Here is a 14,204-nt window from a genome sequence, read left to right as displayed (position 1 = left end):
CGAAACGTTAGCCGCGTATGAAGGGGTTTTTCATTCCTGTGCCGTCATTTGGTTGAAATGTGTGTTTTCTGAAAACGTTAAAAAAAATTGAAACATTGAAAGACGCTGTTTTTTTAACTTAATGAAGTAACTTTGCGGCTAGCTGTGTTAGCCGTAGCAAGTTGCCGCGGACGTTAGCAGGCTAGGCTAACCTGTCAGAGGCTAACCTCTGACAAGACAAACGTTGAGGGTTGAAGATGTCTCTGAAGGCTGTGGACGGAATCCTGTCCAGCCTGAAGTCATGCCAGACAGACCTCGGGACAGGGATGGACATCGTGACGGATGTTGCTATGGACCTAGCGGAAGCTCAGGGTAAATATCAGACTCCGTCATCATTTTTTGGTACGGTAACAGGTTTCAACAGCGTGTTTTTGTTCTTGTCCTGCATTGAATGAACCTATTTATTGTCAGGGATGGAATGTTTTTTTCTTTTAAAGACGTTTTTCAACTATAATAATGAAACTGATGCATGTTCATATACTACTACTATTGCAAAAATGTAATTCCTCTGATCTTCTCCCCGAAACTTACGATGATTGTGTATTACGAGGGTCCAGATGTAACATTCACCTTCTGATGTCATCCCTATGTGCTTGCAGACTATAATTAATATTTTTTGAGGAAAGTTTAACCAAGCACTGTATATATTCTGTGATTCTTTATTATATATTTTTTTCACAAGAATTAGATGAATACTTGAATATTTCTACTAACAGCATCTTTATTATCTAGGTGATTATGGGACAACAAAAACTTAGTTGAAATAATAGCCTTGATATTTTGACTTAGTGAAGTAAACAAGAAAATAAGTTTCTGATTTCTTGTCTCATTGACACAGTGTGATAATAAAATTGGTAGCCTATCAATGCATAACTCATCATCATGTACATGTTCGTTTGATTTTATTCCTGTCGTGACTGAGTGTTAACCGGCTGAGAAAATGAGCTTTGTGCACAGCTGTTAGTCGTACTGAAATTCAATAAGATCACTTTAAACATTTACATTTGGTTGTCGAAATGATCCGGAATTCAAATCAGATAAAAGTTGTTACAAATATTGAAATAGAAACTTTAACTAAATGTGTTTTCTAACTGCTAAATTGAAAAGAAGTTACTAATTTATTTGTGTCTTATCAGAGATTTAAGACGCTTGATCTCTGTGTGCAATTATCACCAGATAACATCTACTTACTCGAATAAAGCAGTTTAATCTACTTGCAGTTTAATAATGTGTGTGTGTGTGTGTGTGTGTGGGTGTGTGTGTGTGTGTGTGTGTGTGTGTGTGTGTGTGTGTGTGTGTGTGTGTGTGTGTGTGTGTGTGTGTTTTGCTCAAGATGAAGAGATGAACCGCGGCATCAAAGAGATGGAGGCCATGATTCTGGAGTGTGCGAAGCTGGACAGAGAGATAAACTACTTTGTTGATATTGTACAGCAAGCCACAGCTGAGGTGAATCACAATGTGTCACAATCAGAATCATCCAAGTGGAAAACACTTCAGCACCACTTTTAATTCACCAAGATCAAACATGAGAGGGATTATGGAGAAGAAGACTTTAATTAATGAAAAGTACAATGTAAATGTTTGATTCCTGAATACATAATTGGAGCTTCTGTTTTGATATTTCTTTTACTTGATATTTTCCACATCTAATAAATCATTTTGAAGCTTCAGGTCAATTACGTTAACCTTCTTTTCCAGTGTAATAAGCCGGCTGGCGCGTGTTTCTATCTGTAGGTCACTCCCCAGCAGCCAGAGGCCATGTTCAGCCTGTCTGCCAAAGTGAAGGAGCGGTTTGCAGAGAGAGTCGCTCAACTCTCCAACGACGACCTGAACAATCACCAGAAAGTGGCTGCATTCAAGGAGAGCATCAAGAACTTTCTGCAACAAGGTTAGACTTTGTTTAAGCTTCTGTTGGTCAGGTATTGATGCATGGACAAAGTATTTACACCCCTTGAAGCTTTCTGCCACTGTCTCGTATTGAAACCACAAAAGTCTGCGTGTTTTGGTTGGGATTTTATGTTGGTTAAGAGTATGGCACTTATCAATACGTCTCTCTTTTTTAAACTGAGGTTTTTTTTTTAAATTTTTTATTGGCCTACATGCAAAATAGTGTTTGTGCTGAAAAACTAACTGCACATCACCTTAAACACATCATCCCCAAGGGAAGACATGAGAGTGGCAGCAGCATTCTGTGGGTGTGCCTCTTGGACGGAGGTGGTTAGCAAATGGGTTTTTATGAGTGTGTATAATCCAGTCGGTGATCAGTCGATTACTAAACTTGTTGACGATTATTTCAACAGCCGATTAATCACGATTCATTTGATCAATCATTTCAGCCCAATAGAAAATGTAACTGCAATCCCGTGTTTGTGATGAATGTTTCATGTGAAACTCAGACTTTGTGCAATGCGATTTATTTTGGAGCAAAGTGTTGAATCCATCACTGCTGAAGTGCTTCATCCTGGCACATTCTGTAAAGCTAATCCTGTCCAAGCATGTCTCTTTTGCACGCTGGGTATCTTCCGGTCGTCCCGTTGATGTTCCAGTTCATCATCATCGACTCGCTGTGTGCATGCTGTGCTTTCTTTAGCCGACCAGGATTCCGCAGAGGGGATAGAGGAACTGGACGAGGACATCGCCGTCACCCAGAGCCAGGTCAACTTCACCTGCCCACTCACACAGGTAAATCCTTCCTGGATGCTTTAACACTTTCTTTCTGAACTTCCCATTAGAAATCATTCACACTTTCCAGTTTCAGCAACTGAATGTTGTTGTTTTCCTTTCCTTCTTTCTTTTTTTCCTTTCCTTCTTTCGTTTTTTCCTTCATTCTCTTTCCCTTCTTTTTTCTTTCTCTCTTTCCCTTGTTTCTTTCTTTCTTTCTTTCTTTCTTTCTTTCTTTCTTTCTTTCTTTCTTTCTTTCTTTCTCTCTTTCCCTTGTTTCTTTCTTTCTTTCTTGCTTTCTTTCTCTCTTTCTTTCTCTCTTTCTTTTCTTTGTATTTTCTAATACGTTTTGTTATTCAAAGCAACCTGCCTGCTGTGTCTTATCTGCATTCAAGGTGGAGATGGTGAACCCAATGAAGAATAAGAAGTGCAACCACCACTACGATGAGGAAGCCATACTGAGTCTGATCCAAACGAAGCACAGCCAGAAAAAGAAGTGCCGGTAAGACACTCTCCCTGCGAGGGCGCTTAGAGAGTCGAGTCAGGTTCAGCGTTGGTAAACAACTCGGCAGGCTGGCATGGGACCAGCTCATCATGGGCTGCCTTTAATTGCTTAAAAACAAAACAACAACAAAAAACACGGATTCCTCATTGTAGCGCTTTGTTGTTGGAGTCGAGTTAAATGTGGAGCTCTGATAAAATCCCAAAGAAATCTCAGTGAATAAGAATAATATTGAAAAGAGCAAATATCTGAATGACTATCAGAAAGTGATGAAAGATTGATGAAGGTAGTTATTGTAAGCTCGAAACCTAGATTATTACAAAGTTTGAATGTTGTAAATGAACGATAAAATTATTTTCAATGCAGAAATGTTGGCATATGGAACCTGGTTGGACCTCTTTTTGCATGATTTTCTGCATAAGTGCAGAGTGACATGGAGGACAGCAGTCTGTTACTTTGCTGAGAAAGTTCAACTTTCTCTGTTCTTCCTTTCTTTCCCGAAACTCTCAATGGACTTTGCTTCACCGTCCCCTCCAGGCTTCAGTTATCACTCTTCTGCTTGCGCACATTTTTCTACCACACTTCTTCCTTCCACTCAATTTTCTGTTAGTATTCCTAGATGAAACACACTCAAAGTTTTATTAGCGGTGTTCAAAATAAGCTTCTTTGTGACACAACTCAATGTAATTTATGACTTTCATTTCTTGAATAAAGTTACTGAAATATCCAAACTTTATAATGATCCTCCATTTTACAAAGATGGTAGGTTTGCACTCGGCTATCCAACAGAACATGTTGAAAAACAATTCTCAAGTCGATATACAGAGAGCTTCTTGAGTGTTAAAGTTGCTTTCGGCTTGAACGCCTCAACACGTGGTGTGTGTCCTCCAGGTGTCCTGTGGTCGGCTGTGGAAACGGAGACATCAAAGAGTCCGACCTGATTCCTGACCAGATGCTGAGGAGGAAAATGCAGAACCAAAAGCGTCAAAGCAACAAAACGTGATGCTCGGCTTTGTAGTTCTGTAACCTGTGCTTTGAGAGCATGAATTGTTGGTCATATTTTCGGGCTTTTTTTCTTCTGGCGGATGTTTGATGTTCTGAAATTTCATTGCTTGTAAATGAAAGCTTCATATATTTTCTAAATAAACTTTTTTTTTCTTTTTACCTGACGTAGTACATTAACTTTACCATGAGAGGGCGCTGTTTCCCCAACATCAGTGTAGAAAACAAAGTCCAGCATGGATTCTGAACTCTTAGCCTCAGGTTTGGACGCTAGCTATCATGAGCTCCTCTGTCTTTTTAAGAGAATCACAACTGAATACTAAAAACACAGCCTTTTAAAGGGAAGCACTATCTTCTCTCAGCAGGAACAAAAGGAAATCCTGAACCAGGAATGTGAGGAAACCATAAACAAACTGTTCTGCCACCTCCATGGGAAATGCTCTTAGGTGATTACATTTCTCCATGCATGCTGAGAAGGACCATTGTTCCACAAAGAAACAAACAAAGGCTGCGTTGAGATGAAACTAGGTGAAGCTAATCTTCTTAATACCCTTGCATCAGGCATTCTTGAAGATCTTTAATAGGTCTGTCCATACAAGGTGCGAATCGCACGGCAGTGAACGCACTTTGCCGGAGGAGAAATCACCCAGCAATGAAAGCTGTGGCTGATGTTGACTTTTTCATTTCATTCTCATTTACTGTGGAAAATGGGGAACTCATATCGGTGCAACATTCATCGTCCATTAACAGCGCTGTGTTTGTACCAAGTTTTTAATCCAGTCATCTAAAATAAATGTCTTACATTTATTTAAAATAGTGTCAGTTGCCCTTAAATTCGCTAATCACAGGTCCGATATATTTTAATCTTTTATTATTATATTATTATTTCCAGGCCTTTTCTATCAGGCCAACAATTGAGTCGCCTGCAGATATCTTCATTGCATTCTGTGACTATAAGCGGTTGAGGCTACTGCTAACTAGCTGCTAATGAACCCTTGCGAGCTTTCTAGCTTTTTGCAACTATCATGGGAAAGTGCAAATTTATTGACAAGTTGGCTCAATGATATTTCTGGCTCACCAGTAGGAGGCTAGGTGCATGATGTGCAAAAAAAAACAAACAAAACTTTTAAGCTAGGCATTATGGGGATTAAGGTTAAAGAAAGACTTATGCAACTTGAAAGTTACAAAGCTGCTAACAAGAGCCACAAACAGATCCCAGAAACTTCACAATTACTCCTAATACAGCAGGATCAATCAACCATTCCTTGTATTTGATTCTTCAGTTTTAAATTTGACTCGCTGAAACCCATTGATATCCTTTGTAAGCTATTTAGAAGGATAATACTTCATTAAAAAAAACATCGGTACATAGCACAAGCAGCTTGGAAAGGCTGTGTTTTACGTGGATTTTACACATGTATCCTCCAAAAAAAAATTGCTCATGGCTGAAAAATGTTGCAACTGTAAGTGTGAGTATTTGGCTTGGTCTGCAGAGAGTGAACCTTTGGCTCTCTCAAAGTGAACATATTTTCACTAAGTCTTGGCACAAGAGGATTGGCAGGAGCAGGGATTGAGCTGGACGGACTGGGAAGAGACTGAGGCTCAGATAAGACTTGAACAAACAAAGTTCTGATGTGACCCAGGCGTACGCTCTGGGTCAGTTCAAAAGAGTTTCAGTCAGACATTAAAGGTGGAGCGCGGATTCTTGTGCATTTTGACATGAAGGGTAACAGTAGCCTACACATGCATGATATTCCTGGTAAAGATCAGTGAAAAGCCTTGAGATAAAGTCAGTTTATTGCAGTTGTTTGATTTACACAAATCCAACATTTAAATTCAAGAACATTTATTCATTCGGAGGGCAAAAGTCACAATTATTGGTAGGTTTAACGACACTTGTAATCAATGTAGTTTTATGTCTACTTTTTAACAGAAAATTGATCAATGTTTCTGGGAGCTGTTAAAATACATAAACTATGACTTTCTTTTCTTCCAGGGTCTAATTTGATGTTATCCTAATGCCAGCCAGTTGTTGGTGATGAAAAGACAAAACGTACACGCAAGGTGAACTTATTTCCATGCTCTTGATACATCTTCATCAAGAGTGCCAATAAATGTGTAGCACTCTCCTGGGCTTCCCGTCTAAAGTGAATAAAACCGGTTTTACTCTGGACTGATACTTGAAGTGCTACATGGACTTTACTGGAACTGATGTGAAGAGAGGGCAAAGAAAGAAACAATTACAAGGACCTTGTTTCTAAAGGTTTAACGATTCATACCAGAAATGCATGAGTCAAATTATTTATATATTTTTTTATCTCTGAAAAATTGTTGAAACAAACCTGTTGCTTTGTGCAGATCCTTTCACTAATTGATCACCGGAGATGGTGATCAATGTCACGCATCTTTGCAGCATATTTCCTGACATGAATGGATGAAAATCTCATGCGCGTTGATGGGCTGGTGGATGGTTTTTAAGCAGAACATGGCTTTGCTGTGTTTTCTAAAATAAGCTTAACACATCAGCTTAATAAGCTTAACACGTGTGCCATTACATGTAGATGGCATTAAATTAGAAAGCCATCAAAAAGTTGCTTTATTTCAGGAATTCAACCTATATAGTAAAACCTCAAAAGACCCATTAACACACCGCAGTAACTCAAGTGATCCGTTCTGTTAGCATTGATAGCTTTGGCTTGCAGCCAGTAGCTATCAAGCTGTACGACACTAATAAAAATGATCTTTAATTCAGAGATGTTATGTTATGACCATGTTATGGCCTTCACCATTATGGGGAAGACTGCTGAGCTGGTGCTCTGCAGCTGGCAGTCGCTGACGGCCTCCATAAGGAGTGTGTGACACAGAGTCAAGTTGCAGAAAGGCTGAGTGTTCCATGAAGTCGCTGAGCAACGTGTCAGTGGAAAGTTGAGTGGAAGGAAAAAGTGCGACACGAGCAACAGGTATCCTGTTGGAGCCCAGGGAAGATTGTGAAGCGAAGTCTCTGTAAGAGTTTTGGGGAGATTCATAAGTCTCAATGCTTCAAGGTCCACCATGAACTTCTGTGTAGCAGTTTGTCTGCGCTTAACTTTCAGGTTTGACTTTTAAATGAATCCACTGAAATCAATGGACTTTCAGATTAGTGAGGTGACTTATATGGAGGTGGACTTTTTTTTTTTAGCTGCTGGACTCTTTTTTCACCCTGTGTGAATTAACCTTTTGCTTGTTACTCAATTTAAAAAAAAACTGAAAGAAACAAAGCGCTTCTCTGAGTGTCACTTCTTTTCAGTTTTTGCTTCCATTATGTTTACCTGCGATATTTTCGGCTCAACTCCAAATTTTCGCTTCTTTTGCTCTGCTTAACAAGCATTTCCTCAACTGAACATGTGACATAACAAGCTCAAGCGTCACCTGAATGATCCGGTTACACATAATGAACGAAACTAATAGAAAAATCAATAAATAAAAGGAACTGGAAACCGCCAGAGAGAACGTTCCTAAAAGGATTTTTTCTTTTTTCTTTTTCCTTTCAAGAGTCGAAGTGTTTTCTGGATTCCTGTCGCTTTAAATGACACCTCCTCCCAGCAGTCGGTGGATCCTGAGCGAGTTTCATTGCAACAAACACTGGGCTTCATACAACAGGCAGCCTGTGTCTGTGCAGCAGCCTGAGCCACTCGGCGCAAACAAGCCGCCGCACAGGAAGAACAAGAAGCTGACGCTTCTGGTTCCCCCCGGGCAAGCGCGGAAGAGACTCGGAGCTGCTGAACTACAGGTGAGTTTTCCGCAGGTGACAGAAAATGAGCTAATCTAACAGGTTGGCGTTACCTCCAGCGGTGTGGGTCATGAGAAGCGTTTCAATGCGCTTGGAACGCCGTCAAAAACCGTTCCGTCGCCTCCTTCTGCCGGAGAGTTCAGGAACAAATGTGAGCCAACAGGTGATTCAGGTCACACCTGTTGGGGACGTGCACTGAGCTGGAGTTAAACTTTGCCTTCAATGTCTCCTCTCTTCCGTTTCCTCGCAGATCTCAACAGTTGGCGATCGTTTGCGGGGGAGCGCAGCTTTACAGCTGGACATGGAGCGCCGGTGCCCCTCGCCTCTGTTTTGGATTTAATCCCGACTCTGCTCCCGTCTCCTGCAGAGGTGTGAGCGCAGAGAACAGGTGGATCCTGTCTGCGTGCCGGCGTGTGTGTGTGTCGTTTCATCTCGTCTTTATGGGGAACCAGGTGGAGAAACTAACGCACATCAATTACGCGGAAGTACCAACGTCGGACCCGAACGGCTTCGACCCGGACGGTGACGGAACGCGGATCGGCGTCTCCTACATTTTCTCCAACGACGACGACGACCAGGACCAGGAAGACAACCTGGAGCACTTCCCCCCGGACAGCCGTCAGGTGAGCAACGAAGAGAAGCCATTCGACCCGGACGACGAGCTGGAGTGCGTCGTCTACTACCGAGACGAGTGCGTCTACGAGCGGAGCTCCGGAGCCGCGTCCGTCTCCCCAGAGAGCCTCCTGGCCAAGTGCAGTCCGGGCGACCTGCTGGAGTTCGTGGCCACCGGCCAGTACCCGCACTGGGCCGTTTACGTCGGCGACTTCCAGGTGGTTCACTTGCACCGCGCCGAGGTCAAGAACAACTTTCTGACCGACGTGAGCCAGGGGAAGAAGGGCAGGATAGTGAACGGCCTGTACCGGCACCGGGCGCTCCCGCCGGAGGTGATCGTGCGCAACGCCATGGATCACGTCGGAACCAGAGACAGGGACCTGTCCTGGAGGAACTCCGAGTGCTTCGCGGCCTGGTGCCGCTTCGGGAGGCGGGAGTTCAAGATCGGGGGGGAGTTACGGATCGGGAAGCAGCCGTACAAGTTAAAGCTGCTCTTCTCCGAGAAGAAGAGCCACGTGTTGGAGTTTCAGTGCCTGGAGGACGTGATCATGGAGAAGCGCAGGAACGACCAGATTGGCAAAGACGCCGTGATGCAGGAGCTGGCCAACCATCTGAACGCCACGCACGACCTCAAAGAGGAGCGCTTTGTAAACTGATGGCTTTGTCCTGGACTTAGCGAAGGAGATGCTGGACGGGAGGACGTGTTGCTGGTGTCGACGGAGAGCTCTGTTACCTCGTTATGCGCCGGTCCAGAGTGCATAATGCTCTGGACCGGCCGTGTCACTCTGCCGCGGGATGAGCGGAAGGAAGGAGGTGGAAAGTTTATCTTCACACACGTTGATATCTCGAGCAGCACTTTGCTCCATTCTCAAGTGCTTAAAAGCAAGGAAGCTCTCAAGGCTTGAGAAGAATATTTCAATACCCCAATTTGCACTGGCAAGTCAAAAATAACACAAACCCCACTCCCCTACGTCCCTGTCTCCTCTCTTTAAATTACCTCAACCTCAAGATCCACTGAGTTACTGTGATGAATTTGCATGAGATCTACTTGCAGCCTTATCTGTTAGGAGGGGAAGAAGAAGTAAGATTTAAACGACCCTTGAATCTTTGCACACTTGCGAGGAACCCTCCTATGTGACCCGAGACCCAGTTCTCAGAGTGTGTGTTGCCCGTCGTCGTAAAACTCAGGTGCCGGATACTGATGCAGAGTGAGAGAGAGACTACCTGTAGCTTTTATCACTGTTTTCTCTCAGTGTTAAGGATTCTCATGTGTTGCTTTATAGCCAATCATCTCACAGCTTTACCTGTGGACTTTCCTGTTCATAGCCATAATTGTGCACCTTCAATGATTTGCCACTTTTAACAGTTTTTTTTTTTTGACAAAAATCTAAAACAAAAATCATGTTTGTATGAAGGCTCATGGAATAAATTTATATTTGAAGATTAACGTCTTTTTCTTGCATGTTTTTTTTTAATTATTCCCCAGAAAGGTGACGTTTGAAAGCAAAGCCAGCCCAAGGCAGAAGCGAACCAAGCGGCTGTGTTGGGCAGCTAAAGTGTTAGTTTTTCATGTAGGTCAAGTTCATTGACTTATATGAACTTGACTTACAAATATGGTAACTGCGAAAAAAGTTGTGATCAAAACACGTGTATGCTTTATTTGAACTTTGCATGCATTTTGTCATTGTGTCTTAAAAAAAGTATCTCAGAAAGAAAAAAATACCCTCCAACATATTGGAACAAATATCTGAAAAGTGTGGAGTGCTTTTTATTCCTATTTGCCTGAAATCCAGTCCAGTGCAGGTCGCGCAGTTAGTTAACGAAGTCATGGAGCGTTTTAAGTAGAGAATTGTGTGGCAGCACATACAAATGCATGCAACATTTCATTTGTAAAAATAGTTTAAAACAATTTATGAATTTCCTTCTGATTCACAATTATGCAAAACTTTTTGTGTCAAAATGCGTTCTTGGTGGCGGTTCTGAAACAGTTTGACTTTCAGAAGGTATCTGGACGGTTGCACTCTATTTGTGAGTCATGATAATATCTATACCAGATGATTTTAAGGGGAAACTTGTTGAAATGTGGTGCCTGAACGCAAACCTGCCTGAACTGTCTACAAGTGAAACTATAGCAGCAATAGAGAGGCCGTTGGTCCACTTGACATTAAAGCTCTGTTGCCAGTTTTTATGTAAATGTTTGCTTTTCAACAGGCAGTTCCCTCAAACCACTTCAGCATCAGCTTCTTTTGTATTCCAGCCACATGATGGCATCTTGCTTTGTTTACATCCCTGCTCCCCGATAAGTCCTTATTTAAAACAATTTGCCTGCAGGCTAAAATATTCTCCACCCTTGTTTGTCATTCAGGCCATTACTCTGAGTTACAGAGTGTTTTTATATTTCACGAAAGAGAAAAAATGTACTTCTGTTTCTCAACACAGAGAAACAAATTGTTTCAACTTGGAACTGCTGATGAACCCTTTTCTAAGGTTCTGTGTCTTGTAAGAGATAACCGTTGAGGATGATTATTGCTTGTGTCATTTCTGAAAGATTAGAACAAAAGTGCCATCCGCAAGCATTAAATTCCACTCGACGTTTTCACATTTTGTGACACTGCAACTGCAAACGTTGCAGCTGTGGTCACTGCAATTACAAACCTACCAAAGTTATGTTTGCATAGGTTTGAATACAGCTGCTTGCCACACTTTTCAGTTTTATTTGTAAAAATATACATATAAAAAAAAAAAGAAATTGTTTTCCTGTAAGCAGTGCTGCCCAGTTATACATTGCTTTGTGTTTATATGTCATAAAATACTCAAATGTGGTTGAAATGTGACAAACTTCAGGCGGTATGGACTTTTGCCAGGCACTGAAAATTGATCTCGTCAGTCAGCGATCACCTGAACACTGTGCTGTGCTTTTTTCCCCAAAGAAACCTCCACAAAAGTAAAAAGTTGAAGATGTCATGCATCATTTTTCGCTCCCCTCTCCTCCCCTGCGCTTCAGAGGAAGCTCATGATCGCAGCTCTCACAGGCAGTCAGTAACTTCTGCCTGTGTGCTTTCCTCAGGTAATATATGGAAATAATGCTGTAGTCATTTTGTGGCAGGTAAGGTCCCACCGGACCAAGAGCGGGAATATAATCAACACTGCTTCCAAACAGGAACACTGCCGGACACATTAGCATCTCCTCAAATCTCTGTGGTCTGCGGCGCTGATGAAACGTGAATTGTGTGTGATGCATATTGATGATAACCAGGCTGTTTTTTTTTTCTTCCCCTCTCTCTGTCTCTCATAGCACCAAGCAGAATTGGAGCGACACTGGCTGAAGCAGAGTATTTAAGCAGCTTCCAGTGCAGTTGTGTAACTGTGAATATTACTCCTCTTTTCTTCCGTCTCGTGTTGGGATTACACATACTACTCTGAAATTTGTACCTCCTCAGGCACTGAACATACAGCGTGAGGTATTGTTATGCTGTGTAAAAACTCCAATGCTATGCACTAACACAGCGCACGTGAGGCGCACTGTTATGCTGTGAAAAACAGTCCAATGCGAGCGGCTGTGCATGAACTGCTTGCCGTTTCCTCAGAGAGACTTCGAAGCTGATGGTTGCAAATTTTGGTATCAAATAGAAAAATAAAAATCTTCTTTTTGGGTTATGAGTTTTCAAATGACTCTTGCAATCTTCGTCGCCTTTGTTCCTAAGGTTAGATGACAAATTGGGACGTTGGCGAAAAAAAAAAAAGCCTAGGAAAAAGTAAAGTCATGTGAAAGCGGCCAGACGTGACGCAGACCGGGAAGGGAGTTGGTTGCCTTGTGGGATTCCTAATGATTTAAAACTCCACAGGAGACAAGCAATTAAACTAGTTCCTATAATCATTAAAGCTGTCCAGCGTTTAGTCTTACTATTTTGAAAGGGATCATGTTGTGTGCTCATTTACAAGTTTATCATTTTATTTTGTCGGGTCACAAAGTTGAGAAAAAGTATTTGTGTGTATGTGTCTTTTTTTTTTTTTTTTTTTTTACACACTGCATTGATCTGTTATTATTCTGGAAAATAAATTCCTACTTTTACATTTCACAAAATTATAAAATATTTGAATCTGTGCCACACTGAAGATCTTGTGTGTCTGTGTGCGCACAGTGAAGCTGTTTAATGGTTTCTTTACTTTTATGCTTCAAATACATGAACAAAATCTTGCATAATCCGTTTCTTTTACGGTTAATAACATCATTTACACAACTACAAATAACTTATTGTCATACACAAAACCTGTAGAAATACACATTGGTTGGTAGACAACAGTATGCTTTTTGTTTCCCTCAAAAACTCAAATCTTGACAGCACTGCCAAATATTTACAGATATACTTTGTATCGCAATGAAAAATAAAAACCGTACATTAAGTTATTTCTTCACGCACCAGAACTCAAGCTGCTAAAGGGCCTCCTGCTCTTCACATAAACCTGAATTGTAATCCATTTCTAAAGCTTCTCCTGCTGTGATTTAATATGTGTAAAACCTTGGGAAGCATTTGGTTTGGGCTCTTGGCTCAGGCGTGCCACTCTTTTGGCCAGACAGGCTCCCTTTGTTTCCTTTGGAGTGCTGGAGGAAAGCCCACACCCTTCAAGTGAATCTGGAATCGTTTCAGCAGCTGGGGACAAGCCAGGGCTCAAATCAAGCCCACCCCGTTGTTTACAAAATGCCGTTATCAGAACAGGCTTCCTGCTCACCGGCAAAGTGCATCTCAACTTTAGAGGAATGTGCCGGTTCCATCAAGAGGAAGCGGGGGAACTTAGAGAGCCTGCTGCAAATGACAGCGTATGCATGTCGGATAATCTGTCGTATCTCTGGAAGCTTTTCAGTCCTTCTCATTCCTCAAAATCAGCCATGCCGATCATGTGATTTAGGAAGAGTCTCTGACATAGTGATGTTTAATGGTTTATAAAATCAGCTTAAAGTACTTCACTGAAATATTCTAGCACATTACCAACTTAATCTTCAGTCCAGACCAGGGGTGTCAAACTCCAACCGGTCCTCAAGGGCCGCTGCCACAGGGACAAAACACTGGAATGAAGTGACTTAATTACCTCCTTCTTGTGCAGATATGTTTTCCAGAGCCTTGCTAATGACCTAATTATTTTACTCCGGTGTGGTGCAGCAGAGGCACATCTAAAAGTTTCAGGGCAGTGGCCCTCCAGGGCTGGGGTTTGACACCTGGGATCTAGACCAACACAAAATAGTGAATCATTTTTGATGTGGGAATTGATTTTAACGAGGTGTGGGCTTTTATCGCATCGTTTATCAGTTATGATACGTTTCTGATCATAATGACAACTTTGATTTATTGTCAAAAAGACATGTTCCAGATGATCATATGATCTTTCTGTTTGCTGCGTCCTCTGGTACACAGTCCTTCTTATGACTTCCTTCTTGCATAGCGGTGGATTTCTGCAGCTCCTCCAGGTTTCCCATGGGTCTGCAGGCTGCTTCTCTGATTAAACTCCTCCCTCCTCTTCTCTCAGCCCATGCATTTAGGTAAACGAACATGTTTTTAAAAGCTTGCAGCCGCCCCACACGTTCTCCGTTTTCAGACGGCCAATTCAACAGATTTTCAGCGA

At 42.0% G+C, this 14,204-nt stretch overlaps 2 protein-coding genes across 2 annotated transcripts; both read left to right on the top strand.

Annotated features, from left to right (window-relative positions):
* nsmce2 (NSE2 (MMS21) homolog, SMC5-SMC6 complex SUMO ligase) lies at nucleotides 1–4,366 on the top strand. The gene is made up of 6 exons (XM_055042001.1): nucleotides 1–351; nucleotides 1,373–1,485; nucleotides 1,774–1,927; nucleotides 2,630–2,721; nucleotides 3,096–3,202; nucleotides 4,094–4,366. The coding sequence occupies exons 1-6, from the start codon at nucleotides 237–239 to the stop codon at nucleotides 4,203–4,205; spliced, it is 693 nt and encodes a 230-aa protein (XP_054897976.1). The 5' UTR covers nucleotides 1–236; the 3' UTR covers nucleotides 4,206–4,366.
* Nucleotides 4,367–7,489: 3,123 nt separating this feature from the next.
* On the top strand, nucleotides 7,490–10,032 carry lratd2b (LRAT domain containing 2b). Its single transcript, XM_055041998.1, is given in 3 exon segments — nucleotides 7,490–7,883; nucleotides 7,885–7,973; nucleotides 8,224–10,032. Coding segments are annotated over 3 exon segments (1,221 nt in total). The 5' UTR covers nucleotides 7,490–7,769; the 3' UTR covers nucleotides 9,242–10,032.
* Nucleotides 10,033–14,204: the final 4,172 nt, after the last annotated feature.

Source organism: Poeciliopsis prolifica, unplaced genomic scaffold (assembly GCF_027474105.1).
Source record: "Poeciliopsis prolifica strain line A6 unplaced genomic scaffold, Auburn_PproV2 SCAFFOLD017, whole genome shotgun sequence".
In the NCBI taxonomy this organism is placed as follows: Eukaryota; Metazoa; Chordata; class Actinopteri; order Cyprinodontiformes; family Poeciliidae; genus Poeciliopsis; species Poeciliopsis prolifica.
The sequence above is the reverse complement of the archived record's forward strand: the minus strand, read 5'-3'. Positions and strand labels throughout refer to the sequence as shown.

Bases quoted from the DNA above. Each gene is read 5' to 3' on its own strand.
- nsmce2 (XM_055042001.1), top strand. From the start codon at position 237: ATGTCTCTGAAGGCTGTGGACGGAATCCTGTCCAGCCTGAAGTCATGC. The intron at 352-1,372 runs GTAAATATCAGA...GTTTTGCTCAAG, and splicing joins GGACCTAGCGGAAGCTCAGG to ATGAAGAGATGAACCGCGGC. The intron at 1,928-2,629 runs GTTAGACTTTGT...TGCTTTCTTTAG, and splicing joins CAAGAACTTTCTGCAACAAG to CCGACCAGGATTCCGCAGAG.